This window comes from Gorilla gorilla, chromosome 13 (genome assembly GCF_029281585.2).
Source record: "Gorilla gorilla gorilla isolate KB3781 chromosome 13, NHGRI_mGorGor1-v2.1_pri, whole genome shotgun sequence".
In the NCBI taxonomy this organism is placed as follows: Eukaryota; Metazoa; Chordata; class Mammalia; order Primates; family Hominidae; genus Gorilla; species Gorilla gorilla.
The window spans coordinates 120,706,628-120,722,397 of record NC_073237.2 but is presented as its reverse complement, the minus strand read 5'-3'; the positions used below and the strand labels follow the sequence as shown (position 1 = coordinate 120,722,397).

Below are 15,770 nucleotides of genomic sequence, written 5' to 3'. Positions count from 1 at the left end.
TGAACCTATAGGTTCCTTAGTAGGAGAGAGAGATTATTTTGGGCAAGAGGTCCCGCCCTTGGTCTGCCAGCATTTCCCCAGAACTGCTGGCTTGTGTTTTGGTGTTAGTTTCTTCCCCCTACAGTGCTGACTTTCTCAAGTAACTTTCAGCTATTGTTGGACATTCTTGATCAGGGGATAGTTAGTAAACTGCAGTCAATGGGCCAGATCTGGCCCACTGCCTGTTGCTAATAGAGTTTTATTGGAACACAGTTGTACCCATTTTTTAATGTATTTGTGTGTGGCTGTTTTGTGCTAGCGTGACAGAGTTGAGTAGGTGTGGTAGAGACTTTTGGCCACAAAGCCTAAAATATTTACTACCTGGCCCTTTTAAAGATAAGTTACTAACCCTCTAGTAACTGTCAGCCCATCATTTTGTGGTGATTGTCTGATGTGGTCAAGAGGCGGTGCATGCATAAGGAGTTTTAAAGGCCTGGGTCGGGAACTTTGGGTAAATCATCAAGGTACTTTGAGATCTTTTCCTCATCTGCGAGATGGGCATTAAAAACAGCACCTGTCTCTCGGGAGGTCTTGCGCACTGCTAGTGGACGTACATTGCGGATGTCAGAGCAGGCCCTAGTTTGGCCGGGGACATTATTGCTGCCGTTTTGTTTCTCAGGAGGAGGAAGCCAAGAATCTGGTGAGCGAAGCCATCGCAGCTGGCATCTTCAACGACCTGGGCTCCGGAAGCAACATTGACCTCTGTGTCATCAGCAAGAACAAGCTGGATTTTCTCCGCCCATACACAGTGCCCAACAAGAAGGGGACCAGGTGAGTGAAGGAGACGAAGTTCTTCCTGGGTCCCCTGGCGTCGTGGCCACCCTTGGTATCTCCATGGCATCTGGACAGAGTTTTCCTGGTTCTTTCCACATTAAGTACATCCAGTGTTCCCAAATCAGCCTCCCACACAGACCTTCGGCTTGTTACTTGCTTTATGACAGTGGGCTGCTGTCAGGTGTAGGAAAGTGATTTAATTTGATGGGAGAGGTGGAGGGTGGCCCAGGAAAGAGCCCTAGGCTGGGAGGTGGGGCGGAGAGGTTTGGATCATCTGCTGTCCTTTCTCAAGTGTCTTAAAGAATCTCCTGATTTCTGGGAGAAGGTGCATTTTTCAGGGCAGCCCCAGCACTTTCCCTCAGAGTGCCCCGAGATTCCTAACTGGGTGTAAGTCAGCAATGCTAACAGCCTCCCAGAGGTGGCCTTGGGAGCTAGTGTGTGTGTGCTGTGCTACAGGGAGTTGTGCCATTGAGCCTGAGCCTACATGCCGAGTGGGCCCCTCGGCTCAGTGGTGCAGCCCAGACTCAGAGCAGTGGGAGAAGGTTCTAGTTGATTTGCTGAGCAGAACTGGGAGGTTTCCAAACCTGGTGGCTAGCATGTGTCAGAGGAGCAGCTCGTTTGCAGTGTCTCGTGATTGTCCGGCTGCTTGACCGTCCTGTGGCTCCTGACCTCTTCTGGGAGCCCGGGCAGCTCAGGATGGGCTCCCTGAGTGCTGCTTCCAGCTGCAGCATCTGGGTGCAGCACAGGGCATTTATAAACTACGGCTCCCACCCAGCTCCACGGCTAGCCCAGAGGAAGTGAGCACCACCTTCTGCAGGCTTGCTTCCATCTCCCACTGCACACACAACTCCACATCAGGAGTAATTCACAAGGAAGGAATGGAACGTTCAGAACCAGCAGGTATTCACTGTGGGCTGCACTCAACCTTGCGGAAGCTCAGTGGGCTCCTGATGGGGTGGGGCAGCACGGGGCCAGAGAGCTCTGGCACTGGGGTTGGGGAGTGTTGGTGGCTGGCTTGGTGGCTTCCAGCAAATCAGTCTGTCTTGGAAATGGAGCTAAACCAGATGACCTCTAATGAGCCCACGAAGTCCCTCGGGCCTTTAGCAGGAAGGCAAGCCACCTTTCAGGCCCAGAGCTGTGTTGGGGAACTGGGCTTTGCCGAGCTCCAGGTAGGCAGGAGCCAACTACTCCATGTAGCCTGCTTCGCTGGTTATTTTGCAAGATGCGTGATTTGAGCAAGTCCATGGTGAAGCGGTGATGGGGTAGGGAATGGTTACACCATTCAGGCTGGCCAGGGTCCTGGGCGAGAACTCTGAAAGCCACGTTTGGGCCAGTGAGAAGTGGTTGCCTAGGGAACCTGTGCTGAGCGCAGGAGTCCTCATCCACAGGGAGTGCAGCAGTGGCACATCCTACTTGCTGGGACATGGGCTGCTCCGCTTGTAAACAGAGGCTCTAAACACCCAAGAACAAAAGAAAACCGCCTTGCGGCTGCTTGGGAAGAATCAGCAAGGCGACCCAGAAGCTGCTGGGCATGTAGTGGGTGTGCAGTAACCTGCAGGGAGCCTGCTCCCCATCGGTGTCCTGGGGCCAAGGGCAGCAAGTGTCCAAGCTCCCTGGACTCTCCCTGTTGTCTTCTTTGCCAGTGACTGAAGATGGGGGCACTGCCTGAGTTAGGGGAGCCCTTCCCAGGGTGGATGCTAGGGTGCGGGCAGGGCGATAGGCCTGAGGAAGCATCCCGTGCCATGCGCCAGTGTGGGCCTTGCCTGGCAAGTCCCTGCTGCCTCTCTGCCCGCAGCCCTCCAGCACACGGTCTTGCAGTCCACTGGCACGTAAGGCCGAAGCTCTGAATGCGTGCCGCAAAAATCGGGCACTGTCACCACAGTGGTGAGGAGGCTCTTGTGTGTCCAAGCCTCCCAGAGACACTGAGGGGTGGTTCAGAGGAGTCAGGCACACAGAGGCCACGTGGGACTTTGGCTCTAAGACTGCACGCTGCCACCAAGGTTCCAGCGTGTGAGGGATGAGAGGCATCCTCAAACTGATGGGGTGGGGACACATTGTTCAAAGGTACTTTTGCTTGGATTCTTTAAGAGGGTGGGGGTCGGGGGAAGCTTGGCAGAATAAAGGCAGGCCGCTCTGGGCTGACCGTGCTCCTGACCTGGATGCAGAACTGTGGAAGTTGCCCTCCTTGTTCTGCTTCCTGCTCCCTCTTAGCCCATGTGTCCAGGGGAGAGGATGGGTGTTCCTGGAGCACAAGGTCATGGCACAGCCAGCAGCCTTCTGGTAGTTTCTGAAGGACAGCAAGTTTGACAGAGATATTACCCCAGCTGGGGCTAGAGCAGAGGGACAGTTGGTTGTGTGCTGCCATTTGACAGTATCCTAATTCCTGACCCACTGTGAGCATTAACAGCCCAAATATGTATCTTCTAGACGGTCTGGTGCTCAAAGAAACCTCTGCCAGATTCACTCCAGGAAGAAGGTGTTGGGTGTGTCCTAGTGGGGACCCACTGTGTCCCTGAAAGGGACAGTTAACTTTTCTTGAGACTTGAGAGTGGTCTGAAATGACAAGCCCAGAGTCTGGCTGCACATTTTTTTACACTGTTTATGCTTCCAGATGTTTGTGCAGTGTCTAAGGTAACAGTTAAGTCATTCTTGTTGCTGCACGGAAGAGCAGTCATGCCCTTCTCTTGTGTAATGATGGGATTTGCTTCCTGCTGTCCCTGAACAGTATTGTAGGGAGGTTGAAGATTGATGTCAAGGGACCAAGTGCTTCCCAGCACTTGTGGGGATGGTGGGGTGGGGGGAGAGTCACGTGTCCACCAAGGGCCAGGTGCCGTGTTCACTAATGACACTCTTTGCCTCCCAGGCACCCCCATTTTGCAGCACTTGAGAACTGAGGAAGTTGAATCCCCCAAGATCACAGAGCTGGGATCGGGAGAGCCAAGATTCCAGTCCAGCCTGCTCACTGCCTTGCCTGAATATTTATTTTCACTGTCTTCTGCCCTCTGGCACCTTGAGGAGAATCCTAACTCTGTGCTTTCGTTTTTCTCTTACTAGGCTTGGCCGGTACAGGTGTGAGAAAGGGACTACTGCAGTCCTCACTGAGAAAATCACTCCTCTGGAGATTGATGTGCTGGAAGAAACAGTCCAAACAATGGACACTTCCTGAATGGCATCAGTGGGTGGCTGGCTGCGGTTCTGGAAGGTGGTGAGCATTGAGGCCCAGTAAGACACTCATGTGGCTAGTGTTTGCTGAATGAAACTCAACTCAATAAAAAACAAAAACCAAATTGGGCAGCTGAGGTCTGGGCACTGTGTGGTGTTTTTGGGGGCAGTAGGGCACTGCTAAGGCCATTGGCCTGGCCCTTCAGGGTGCTGATCCTCCTTGAGCACTGGCCTAGGCTCAGAGGAGAGCGTAGGAGCCATGCGCCCCTCCTGGGGACAGATAGGTTCCGTCTGCTGTCAGAAGTCAGAGTGGACTCCCTTGAGGCTTCAGGTGACCATCGATACCTACCCTTTTTGCTGGCTGAATTTGTTTGGGGTGGCCTCAGGTTTGGTTTGGTTTTGAAATGGGGTGATAAGTGCAGCACAGCCTCCACCTCAGCAGCCAAGTAGGAAAGAAATGGCAAAGCCAAAGCTGTGTTCTCAAGCCCAGCTCAGTTCTGAGAACCAAGAGAAGGTGAGCAGGTGCACCGCCAGAGCTGTGTGAAGGTGGGTGGACCTCACTTTGGCCGGTTTCACAGAAATAAAAGGAATGTTTTGGGGTTACGGTTTTGTAATAAGTAGGACATGATCATTTCACAAACACCCAGGCCTGGTGAGTGGCTGAGATCGTGCGCCTCCAGACGGTCCAGTTGGGCAGATTGTTCTCACAGTGTGGAAAGCGGGTGGCATGCACAAAGTAGGTTGGTTGCGTGCTGGGGCTGGCAGTGTTGGGGAGACACGGCAGGGGCTCAGAGAGCTGGAAGCAGAATATTGGCAAAAAGTTGGTCTGGAATCAGAAAAATCTTCAGTGGTAAGCACTAGGCAGGCGACAGGGACTTGATTGTTCTGTGGAGAGAACATTCCAGGGTGAATCTGCTCTCAGGCCAGCTCCTGTGTTACAGCTGCCAGGAGCAGGCTGGGGAGAACGATGGAATTACCTCATGAGGGCAGAAACTCGGCTGATGAGTTTCAAAATTATTTGGGGAGCTTAAAGAAATCCTGGGATTACTGAATGGGGCCTGGGAAGTTGTGTTTTTCAAGGTTCCTCAAGAAATTGTGCTGCAGACGCTGTTTAAGTTTTGAATCTACTGGTTTAAAAGCAAAATCTCCAAAGCCATTTTAAAATCTTCATGAATTCTAAGTAACTCCCAGTCACCCTGTTTTATTTCAACCATGGAGAAAAGTACAGAGGAAAGGCTGCATATGGAGAGACTGTCGGGCTGACGGTGTCACAGCAGATCCGAGTCCACGCGTGGAAACAGCAGCCGCCCGGCCCTGGGTGTTTCCTCCAGGAAAGGCCTGGTCAGTGAATGCCTGCAGGCAGCAGGTGTCAGGAATCACCTGCCCGATGCCAGCGCTGCTCTTGTCTGGAGGGCCAGACTGTCATGAAGTCAGTGACGACAGCTCAGACAATTGGAAGGTTAACTTTACGTACAAAAACAAAATTCAAATGATTTCCTTCAGAGCTGGAGTTTTCTTAGGTTCACATTTATAAATTAGTCTTCACAGTTAATCCTGTTTGGGAACAAGAAATAAGGAACACATTTCTGGTTTCCTACACATGATACAGGTGTACATTAATTCTCGACTTCCGTGGTCCATGGACTTCAGTTTGTGAAGGGTGAGTGGCTACCATTTTTGGATCATCTACTTTTTGTATTAGCTAACTTGCATATTTTATTTCAAATTCTGTCAGCAATCCTGAAGGTAGATGATAGGTACTATTAATCTCATTGTACAGATGAGGAAATGAAGGCTCAGAACGGCTAAGAAACTTGCCCAAGCCCAAAGTCACGCTAGGAAGTTGCAGAACCAGAATTTGTAAAGGACAGCCCTTCGCTTTTCTATATCCCATGCTTCCTTCCCATGGAGGAAAATGCTTAACACTGATCATGAAATGAACCGCCAGCATTCAAGGAGGTGACGAAGTTCCTGGTACACAGCAGGTGTCCAGGAGAAGATGGCCCAGCCTGGCTGCCAAGAAGATGCTCCTGCTTCCCGATGCCTTTTGCCTGTGACACTCTGGCCAGGTGCAGGGCTCTCATCGTCACTCACCAAGTTATAAAACGTAGATAAAAATGTTAGCAGAATCACCACTCCACGGAAAAAAATGATTTCCACTTTATCCCTTTACAACAGAGTAAATTAAGCACACAGCTTGATTGAAAAGATACTAAGAACTACACTGAACTCGGTACTAACCATTTTCAAAGGCTCACTACACAAATCACACGGTCTCCTGCAAGTCTCCTGTTAGCATAAACCTTGACAGGTCACTGGAGGAATTACCCTAAAGATTCACATTACAATCCAGATACAGGGGGCTGCCGTGGCTCGCTGAACCACCTGCCCTTATTGACCCAGCTGAGATTGTCCACAACAGTATAAAGAAAGGACTTTGGAATTTGACCATCAGTGACATGTGGCCAGTGCCCCTCCCTCAGCTGCTCTGCCTTCAGCATTTGCTGTAAGGCTGGGCAGCCTTTTGGGGAACCTGCTGAACCCTGTGGTCTTAGCTGTTCTAGGCTACCAGGTGGCCACTCGAAGAGAAGAAGACTCAAGTAAGGCAAAGTGGTGCTGGCTTTGATAAGGCACGGTGCATCCACGCTCAGGTGCTGGACATCCAGACGTGCATCTGCTTGGCTACCTGGTGCACGTATCCGATGTCAGGTCTCTGGTCGGGGTCAGGGTAGATGCACATGCTGACCAGTTCCCGTAACTGCAGGGGAGAGAATGGTGTGTTATTCTCAAGAAAGCAGTCTTACTGAAGCTCCGCACTCCACAGTCTGTCTGCATGAAGGCACTTCATCCTCAGAGCAACTAGATGGTCCGGTCCCGTTGTCCCCGTTAGAGCTGAAGAACGGTGTTTAGCTGGGGCAAGTACGGGGTGCGCAGCCGCATGGCTCCCAAGGGCTAGCCAGTACCCCTCCCAGGCCTGTCTAGTCCCAAAGGCTGTGCTTTGAGACCCTAAGAATGGTTAACCTCCAAATTATTTTGAACTTGTAGCTGTCCACACCACTGGGCAAATTGTGTGTGTGTGTCTCTGCTGGGCAAATTGTGTGTGTGTCTGCTGTCAGTCACGCAGATGCCCAAACCAGAGGACAAAACTCAAGGCAAGGGCTTATTGATCATAATAAACGCATTAACATGCAGCAGGGCTGCAGTCTGCCCACCCCCGGCCCCTTTATTGTGCTCATGAAAGACGGAGCTTTTAATTATACAGACACTGAAGGCTGCTCCCGCCCCGAGGTGGGGGAGGGGCGCCTTGCGCCTCTGATCGCCTCCATTCTTCTGATAGCCGGAGTGCCAATTATTTTAATGGTAATTAAAATAATGACCTTAAAATGCCTACATCTTACCCTGCATCACGGGCTCACAGCCATTGGTTTTCATTTAAATACCTGCTGCTGGAGGGGTGGTCAGCCCCGCAGGCCACAGCAGCCGAAGCAGCAGCAGCAGTAGCAGGAAGCTGGGTGGTCCTGAACCAGAGGGGGCTCTGGTGGTCTCAGTGGCCACACTCACTCAGGGACTGGGAAGGGCCCACGGGACGTTCTGGTGGCCCGGGGGCTACTGCTGCACAGGCCCCTTAGGCTGAGGGATGGGGCCTGGGCTTCCTATAGACTAGGGCTCCTCTCAGCTGATGGGGCATTTTCTCCCTGGGCCACAGAGCCTTAGGGTATCCCCTCGCACCTGCGTGCATGCCTTACAACCGAGAAGCCCAGGTGACAAAGGGCCTGCAGCCTGCTAGGCCACTCCTGGAGTCTGAAGTCGCCTGTGGACAAGACAGCTGTTTTCTGAACCTTACAATATTCGGGGGAAGGTACCTGTGGTTGGCCTCTGACAGGTTAAAATACCCAAGAAAACCAGATTCAGGTGAAGTGTCTGTGACCCGAACTAATTTATGAAGTAAACGCACAGTTGTCAATAAGTGCATGTTTGAAATTTTCAGAATTCAAGAGAAAAATAATAAAAGTGTCTTATTTTCATTTCTAAGCGGCGATATAACTTTAAAACAGGGTGTGCTGGGGGCTCCTGAGCACCACCTCTCACTCCTAAGCATGGGGCCCGGCGAGAGCCAGTGCTCCGGGGAGTGGGGGCTCGTGGCCAGGAAAGGGCTGACTTGGGACAGGGGCTTCAATGTTCATTTCAGCCTCATCACTGAAGTAGAGAGGGCGACTCCCATTTCTAGACTGACAGCCAAAGCACAGAGTTGTCACCAGCTCCAGTTGCACAGCTTCAAGCTTCTGAATCATACACACGTCCGAATTCAGAAGATGAGAAAGGAAAAAAGCAAATGGCAACTATTAACTTTGTAAAGAGATGCAACTTGTTTTTCCTCCCACTGGGGAGCAGAAATACTTCCTCCAAAGGTGCAGGTCAGAACTTGGGAGCCAGGAGAGGAAGGGCACTGTGCAGCGCCCGACACTCGAGCTCCTCTAGCCCTGGAGTCTGCAACACCAGCAAGCACAGGCTCAGCACAGGTGCCCCGCGAGGAGCCTCCCACCTGGACACAAGCGCAGCACCCAGGACCTGCCCTGTGCAGTTTGGCCGGGGCAAGAGCACTCCTTCCAGAGCCGCACCCCAGCTAATTGATGGGCCACCAGAGACATGCCATCAAGAAGCACGATGGCTCCGTGGCTGCGCATGTGGGTTCAGATCCTGCCTCACCGGTCTTTTTAACTTGCCTGTGTCTGTCTGTTCCTTACTGGTAAATGGGTGAGGGGAAGATTCAACTCAGGAAGTCTGAACATGAGCCGTTATTATCATGAGGTGATGGCCTGTGGTCCTATGGGGTGGGCCCAGGGAGGCCCCAGACTCACCCACTAGCGTTGACCTTGAACAGAAATAAGGGTCACATGATATTTAGTGAGCACTGACTGAGCCAGGCCCCATCCATTGGCCACTTTGGATGGTGGTGGCAGTGTTAGCCTGGTGCCTTACCTTAATCCTTATGCTGATCCTGTGTGGAAGATTTAATATTATCCCCATTGTATAGGTGAAGAAACTGAGACTCAGGGAGGTTAGGTGACTCACCTAGGAAACAGTGCAGAGAGTGTGTGAACATGTGTCTACACTTTTGACCCTGCTGTGCCAGGAAACCTGTCCTTTCTTCCTCACGATTATCCACCAAGGAGATTATTAGTCCCATCTTCAAGGTGATGGAGCCGAGGAAGAAGATATTCAACATTCCTAGTAACTGGTACAGCCCCATGCCAGACCCATGGGAGCTGTGTCCACTGCTCCTGCAGCCAGTGTAAAATGTTGACAGTAGAAGCCCAGGGTGTTAAGTCTGTTATATAAGGAGGAAACTGACCGGTCCTCCTGCTGTAGTTTCCTGTCATGGGAGCAGAGTGGCCACCACTGGTGGTATGGTGACGCCAGGCCTGCCGCATCCTGCCCCTGTATCTGTTCCCATGTCTGGCACGGCACAGACCCTGTCCTGGGGACCTGCAGCAGAGGGCCTCCCACTGGAGCACCAAGTTGGGAGCTGAACAGGTGGAGATGTGCCAAGGGCCACGTCCCACTGGTTCCTACCTGGGGGTCCCACACTGGAGCTGCATGGTGAAACCCCTTCTTCAGTGCAATCACCTACTTTCCCCTCTCCAAGTCACTTTTCCAGAAAGCTCCCTTTCTGCACCGTGTAAAGTGAGCCTAACCTCAGCCCCACAGCTGTGGTGTTTTGGAGCGGCCCTCATAAGCCTCGGTGGCCTCCTGGGGGTGGTGAGGCCTCCAGCTCCTGCAAACTCACCTTCTCGGAGTAGTGCTCCCCGGGGAGCGGGGGGTAGTCACACTGCTCGATCTTCTGGCACAGGGAGAAGAGATTCATCTTATCTCCATAGAAGGGGCTCTGGAGGGCTGCCATCTGCAAGGGACGGGAACAACGAAGATAAGCTTTCGGCCTCAAGGCTCAGAGGGACTGGAGAGGAGGAGGCTGCTCCAGATTGGGGCATGGGTTCTCTCTGGTCCCGACCGCAGCGAGTTCAGCAGGACTTCTCCCCCGAATCACCGAGCATGCTGGGGTTCAACAGAGGAGCAGGCGCAACACCACCCTGATTGTGTCACTGGATTAAGTGGGCACGAGGGTTTCAGTGACAAAACTTTCAAGGCAATAAAGAAGGGCAGCTGGACGCTGCGAGCTAATTCCCACCTTGCTCCCACCTCAGCCCGGGGGACCCAGGCTCCGTGTGGCAGGTTGCCAAGTGCATGGTCTTATTTCCATAAAACGCGATTTCCAAGATGCCCACAGGGGCAGGTCTCTGTGCCCCACATGTTCAGAGAGCTTTCCTTACCTATGGACTGACATTTTGGGGTGGGGTGGGGTGGGCCGGAGAAGGGTGAGGCATTTCACTGTGGCTGTTCTTGCCAGCCCCTCGCAGAGCTGCTGCCTGTGGAAGCCAGCTGCCGGTATCAGGGCAGGGGGAGCAGGGGGTTCAGGAGGGAGGGAGGCAGCCTCCTGCCCCTGGTTAGAGGCGCGCAGCAGCATGTTGGAGGAAACCTTCAGGGTGGGAGGGAAGCGCCTGGCTCCACAGCCAGCCCTAGCCCTGTCCTGACGCCAGCTCTGCACTCGCTGTGTCTCTGGACTTCAGTTTCCTCATTTGTAAAATGTCCCCACCCACAGGCCTGTGGCGAGGCTTGGGCTGGCACACGGAGGAGGCACCACCAGCAGGGCCATGACCACATTTGATGAGGTGAGGCCTGCGGCACCGGTTCTGCCCTGAAGGCCGGCCACAGCCACGGGGGAGCGAAAGGCCTGTGGGGCGGTGGCCTCCTGTGAGTTTTCAGCTGTCAGGGTGCTGCCAGGCTGCCCCACCACTCAGGGCACTCACAGGGGACTCCTCAAGGGGGTGTGCAGGGGCCACAGTGGCCCTGAGGCGGTGGCGCAGCAGCCCAGCGTGGCACCTGCTGGCCCCATTATGAACCCATAATGGGAAAGAGCTTCTCGTCACTCCAGCTCACTGTGGCTGACTGCCTCCCGGACCGCCCCCCGAGGCCCAATGCCTCCGGCTAGTGAAGTGCCGCTGGGCGAGTGCCCTCCTGCTGTCTGGCCCCGGTTCCCCCTCGGAGGGGCCAGGCTGCCAGGGCCACCCTGCTCTGGCTTCTTGGCCAAGGGCTCCTGGGCGCCTACCGAGGGGCCCTGGGATACCTGGGGAACCGTCACTTGTCCTCGTGCCCCAGAGGCTGAGCGGGGAGGAGTCCTTGGTAGCAGGGTTTGAGGGTGCCCGTCAGCTTGGGTTTCCTGGTCTTGCCCCATTCTCTGTTCGTCCATGAACAGGTCTGGTGACCCCAAGGGCCTGCCTCCTTCAGGAGGGCGTGGAGGAGCTTCAGAGCCTGGCACCATCCTTGGGTTTGCAGGTGGCCTTTGGGGAAGCTGTTGAGTGCAGCCTGGAGACTGTGGGCTTTCCTCAGCCCCAGGTTCAGCACCCTCGGGACCAGGAGCCCAGGCCAGGCCAAGTGCCTTCAGGTGGGTGTTTAGGGACGGCATCACCTCTGTCTTCCCGCTGGCTGGGAGCTTGGGCCCCTCAGAGAAGGGCTGGGAACCCATGTGGAGCCTGAAACCCACCCTTGGAGGAGGGCTGCAGGGAGGGTCTGGCCAGGCAGGGGAAGTGTGAGGACGCAGAGGCCCTGCCCATTTTGGGGTCTGCTGACCTGACCAGGAGCGGGCTGGGAGCCTGCCAAATGCACCACCCAGCTGTCCAGGAATTAAAATGAGACTCTCGGGTGCAAAGGGTTAATCGGGCATTTTCAAAGGACATCTGTTGCCATAACAGAGAGCAGTTGAGACTCCAGGACAGTCACCTGGGGTGATCTGGGTGCCCCCGAGTTGCAGCTGGAGGATTAAGGTGGATTTTCCTGGACTGTTACTGTGCAGCGTAGAAGGGACATTTTGAGTGTTGGTCCTGTGAACGCAGGCCCTGGTTTTTCACGTGGCTGACTCCGGAGAGGAATCAGCCGATCTTCAACTTCAGATCATGCCCGTTTGATCTGAATTTTATAAACTTCGCTGCTGGGAACTCCAAAGGCCCCAGAATGCTGAGGGGAGCATTGAGCCCCCAAGCTGGCATCCACTTCCCATCATGTCTCTGCTCTTTCCAGCACTTTCTCCACATCGTTTCAGAAAATCCTTTTGAATGGGGTCAGCAGTGAGCTATGCCAGAGGACCCCTCTCGGCCTTCCCCAGGAACAGGCCTCCTCCATCCGCCCCAGCCTGCCCCCACTCTGCTGCCGGCCATGGGCCTTCCACCCTCATCAGGGCAACGGGCTGTGAAGAAAGCTCTGGGCTGCGGGGATTAGAACGATTACCCTGGACGGCGAGATCTCCTTCTACCAGTGACCACCCAGCCTCTGACTGGTCGAAACAGAGAGGACTCACTGTCTGGGGCCTCGTTAGAACTGCCGAGGCCATGGCTCTCAGCGCTGCTCCTCAAATGCCAAGCCCTTCTCTCTGGTGTCATCAGGGTGACATACAGCCGAGGAAAAGGGGGTGGGTGGGCCCTGGCCCCCACCGGGAGGGCTCAGAGAAGCTGGTGTGTGATCTGAGATGTCAGAGGGACAAGGGGAATCTGACTCCTGCCTGTCAGGGCCTCAGACACCCATCTTGTCACCCAGTGTCTCTCGAGCACATCCCAGACTGAAGGGTGACTGGAGGCCAGGAGGTCTGCAGCCCTGCTCCTCCACCACGGAGGGGCGTCCAGGCCGCTCTGCCATCCAAGCAGGATTCCAAAGCGGCGTCCCGGCCAAGGCTCCGCAGATCTTCCCCTTGAGTCCACTGTCTTGCTGGGTCTCAGTCCCAGCTGGGCACCTCAAGGCTGCTGCGAGGACGCCCCCCATGGGGATCCTGGGACTGGCACTGAATGAGCCAATTCCTCTAGCTCCGTACTTGCAGCTGAGCTCCCACATAGATAAAAATCAGTCCTGCAGAGTGGGCAGCCCGCTGGGCACCTCCATGGGCATCTGGGTAACGAGAACAGAGCCCGGCCTTCCGATATCCCAAGCTCGGGCATTGTTGCTCCCAGCTCCCACCGGGGGCTCCCCACCGCCTGGCCTGCGAGTCATGATTCACTCCATGTTCCGGCCAGCGCTCCTGATTCCAGCCTCTTCAAGACACTCCACTGGGGCCCCACCCGAGGGCCAGGTGCGGGGCTTTGTGGTGGCTCCCACTAGCTGGGGTCAGCGCCAGCAACTCCGGTGGCCACAGGAGGTCCTCGGTAATAGTTGATGCCCAAGTGTGAGAGAGGGTATGGGGGACTCAATGGTGGGCTCCAAAGACATCCATCACCGAATTTTTGGGACTTGTAAATGACACTTTATAGGGCAAACAGGATTTTGCAGCTGTGATGAAATGTTGGCTCCTGAGATGGGGACATTATCCAGGTGGGCCCCAACGTACCCACAAGAGCCCTCATGACAGGGAGCCCGAGAGAGAAGGGCACAGAAGAGGGGAAGACGCCAGGCTGACGCACACCAGAGGCTGTGGTGACACGAGGCGGGGACCGAGGACCGCGGGTGGCCTCTCCATTTTCCATGGAAAACACAAGGAAACAGATTCGCCCCCAGAACGTCCAGAAGGCGCCTGCCCGCTGACACCTTGACTTAGCCCAGCCAGACTGATTTTGGACATCTGGCCTCCAGAATCCACGAGATCTAAGAGAGTAAACTTATGTTGCTTGAAGCCATCGGCGTGGTGGCATCTGTCACTGCAGCCACAGGGACGAGCACAGGGGCTTTTGAGCCTTCCGGGCTGCGCTGGGGCTTGGGGAAGGGCAGGTTTTCTCCGGCTGTGTCTGTCACCAGGGCCCAGGTGACCTGGGTATGTGCCCTGTGCAGGATCCTCAGCTGTTGTCCAGAGAGGGCAGGGGGCTTTGTCACAGCTCTTCAGGCTGGTGCCCCTGGAAGACACCACAGGCTGTGGGGCGGGAGGCTCCGGGCGTGACTGCGGGAGGCCTCTTTCCAATTACATGGCCGTGGGCTCAGATGTGGCTCTCCTCCCTGTCTGCTGGGGAAACGCCTGCTTCACCTTCCCCTTTAGGGGCTGCAGGAGTGGGGAGGGGGTCACCTGGCACAGAGCCCCTGCCCCGTTACCCTTGGATGGGCCGGCTATGGGTGGCCACAGCAGCCTGCTGCTGTGTGAGGCCGGGGCTGCTAGGGTTAGGTCAGCGCCTGACGTCCCTGAGGACGCCAATCCCCTCAGGGCTTGACTGCTGTGTTTCATTCACTTCCTACTGCTGACTGGTATCCACCCCTGGCTGCGATCTGTCCTCCCCACACCACCCCTCGCTGTGATCGGTACCTCCCCAGCTGCGATCCATCCCCCGTACCACCCCCTGGCTGCGATCCGTCCCCTCACCGCCCCCCGGCTGTGGTCCAGCCCCCCCAGCTGCGAGCCGCACAGCCCCACTCACTCCAACAAATGAGTCAGCTCGGCGTAACCCGAGCCTCAATGCCAGGGAGTCACGAAGGCGGGACTGCCTTGTGAGATGCACATTTAGGTGCCCACAAATGAGGACTCGGAGGAGGACTGCCCGACCCAGAATTCAGTGAGGCCTGGCACAGGATGGGCTGTGCCTGCCTCTGCAGAGCCGAGACAAAGACTCAGGCAGGGAACGGGGCTGGGAACCACAGGGCCGGTTCTCAAGTGGAGGGCCTGGCACAGGCAGAGGGAGCCAGCTGCTGGCCTCCCGGCCCCAGCCCCGGGGAAGTGGGCACAGCTCTGTCAGCCTGGCCAGCCTGTGTGTGTGTTCATATGCTGTGTGTGTGTTTATGTGTGGAGAGCCCATGGTTCATGGGAGACAGGAAGCAGCTTACAAAAACACAAAGCAGAATGGAAAAAGAAACGAAAAGCCATCTGACCCAGGGACAAGACACATGAGGAAAGGAGGACAAAGTGGAGCCTCCTCGGGGACTGAGGCTGGGCTGCACTTTGGCTTCCCGCTGGCCAAAGCAAAAAGGGAAATGTGGCAAGCTGCAGGAGCCTCATGCTGGAGGCGGGCAGAAGTGCCTGTGCTTGGCCTGCAGCTGGTGGACAGGCCCGAGGGCCTTCTCTGACTCGGGCACCTCACCCCTAGGGCCTCATTCCTTCCTCACTATGACAAGGTGGGCTGGCAACTCATTCTACATATGGGACACCTGAAGCCCACCCGGGAGGGGCTGACTTGCCTGGATCCTTCTGTGGGTGGGCCCTGGAGCTGGGATTTGGATGAAAGTGAGTTGGTAAGTGAGCTGCCTACACACAGACACGTGCTCTAATTCAAAATTGTGCTCCCCGACCATCCACTATGCTGCGGGCATTAGCCCGGGCCTTGGGAGACCTAGAACGCCTGTCTCTGCCCCTCAGGATCTGACACCGGGTGAACGATGCCCACTTACAGGTGGGTTTGCATCCCCTCCTCAGGCCTTAGGGCAGGTGGGGGCAGGGCGGTGACGCTGGAGCCCTGAGCCCAGGGACAGCCGGGTTAGCAGGTGACATGGGCGTGACTCTACTGCTAGCCTCAGCGACCTTGGTGGCCAGAGTGGCCACCTGCCTGGACTTAGAGGAGTCCTGGAGAGACTGGAACTCACGACTCCTCCTGGGGCACACACGCCAGCAGCACAGTGGCTCTGCGCCACTCAACAACTCTCCACACCCGGGGCTTTCCCCACCTGGATTTAACGTCTTCTCCACAAAATAACAGGCACGCACCCTCCCCGGGGCTGTTCGGAATGTGCAGGCACACAGGGCCCTACACCAGCAGGTTTCCTCCTGTCTCAGAAGAGTTTGG

General features: G+C 55.4%; 2 protein-coding genes across 8 annotated transcripts in view; one reads left to right on the top strand and one right to left on the bottom strand.

The window, feature by feature from the left end:
• Positions 1–4,112, top strand: part of PSMB7 (proteasome 20S subunit beta 7) — a 62,812-nt gene extending 58,700 nt beyond the window's left edge. The window contains exons 7-8 of the mRNA XM_004048591.4: positions 659–810; positions 3,868–4,112. Of these exons, the coding sequence (XP_004048639.1) occupies positions 659–810; positions 3,868–3,979 (264 nt within the window). The 3' untranslated portion in view covers positions 3,980–4,112. The remainder of the gene's footprint in view (positions 1–658; positions 811–3,867) is intronic.
• Positions 4,113–5,131: 1,019 nt separating this feature from the next.
• Positions 5,132–15,770, bottom strand: part of NEK6 (NIMA related kinase 6) — a 95,823-nt gene continuing 85,184 nt past the window's right edge. For all 7 annotated transcript variants that reach the window (XM_063697019.1, XM_004048584.4, XM_004048585.4 and 4 more), the window contains exons 9-10: positions 9,764–9,877; positions 5,132–6,733 (exon numbers count right to left, since the gene is read on the bottom strand). In XM_063697019.1, the coding sequence (XP_063553089.1) occupies positions 6,623–6,733; positions 9,764–9,877 (225 nt within the window). In that variant the 3' untranslated portion in view covers positions 5,132–6,622. The remainder of the gene's footprint in view (positions 6,734–9,763; positions 9,878–15,770) is intronic.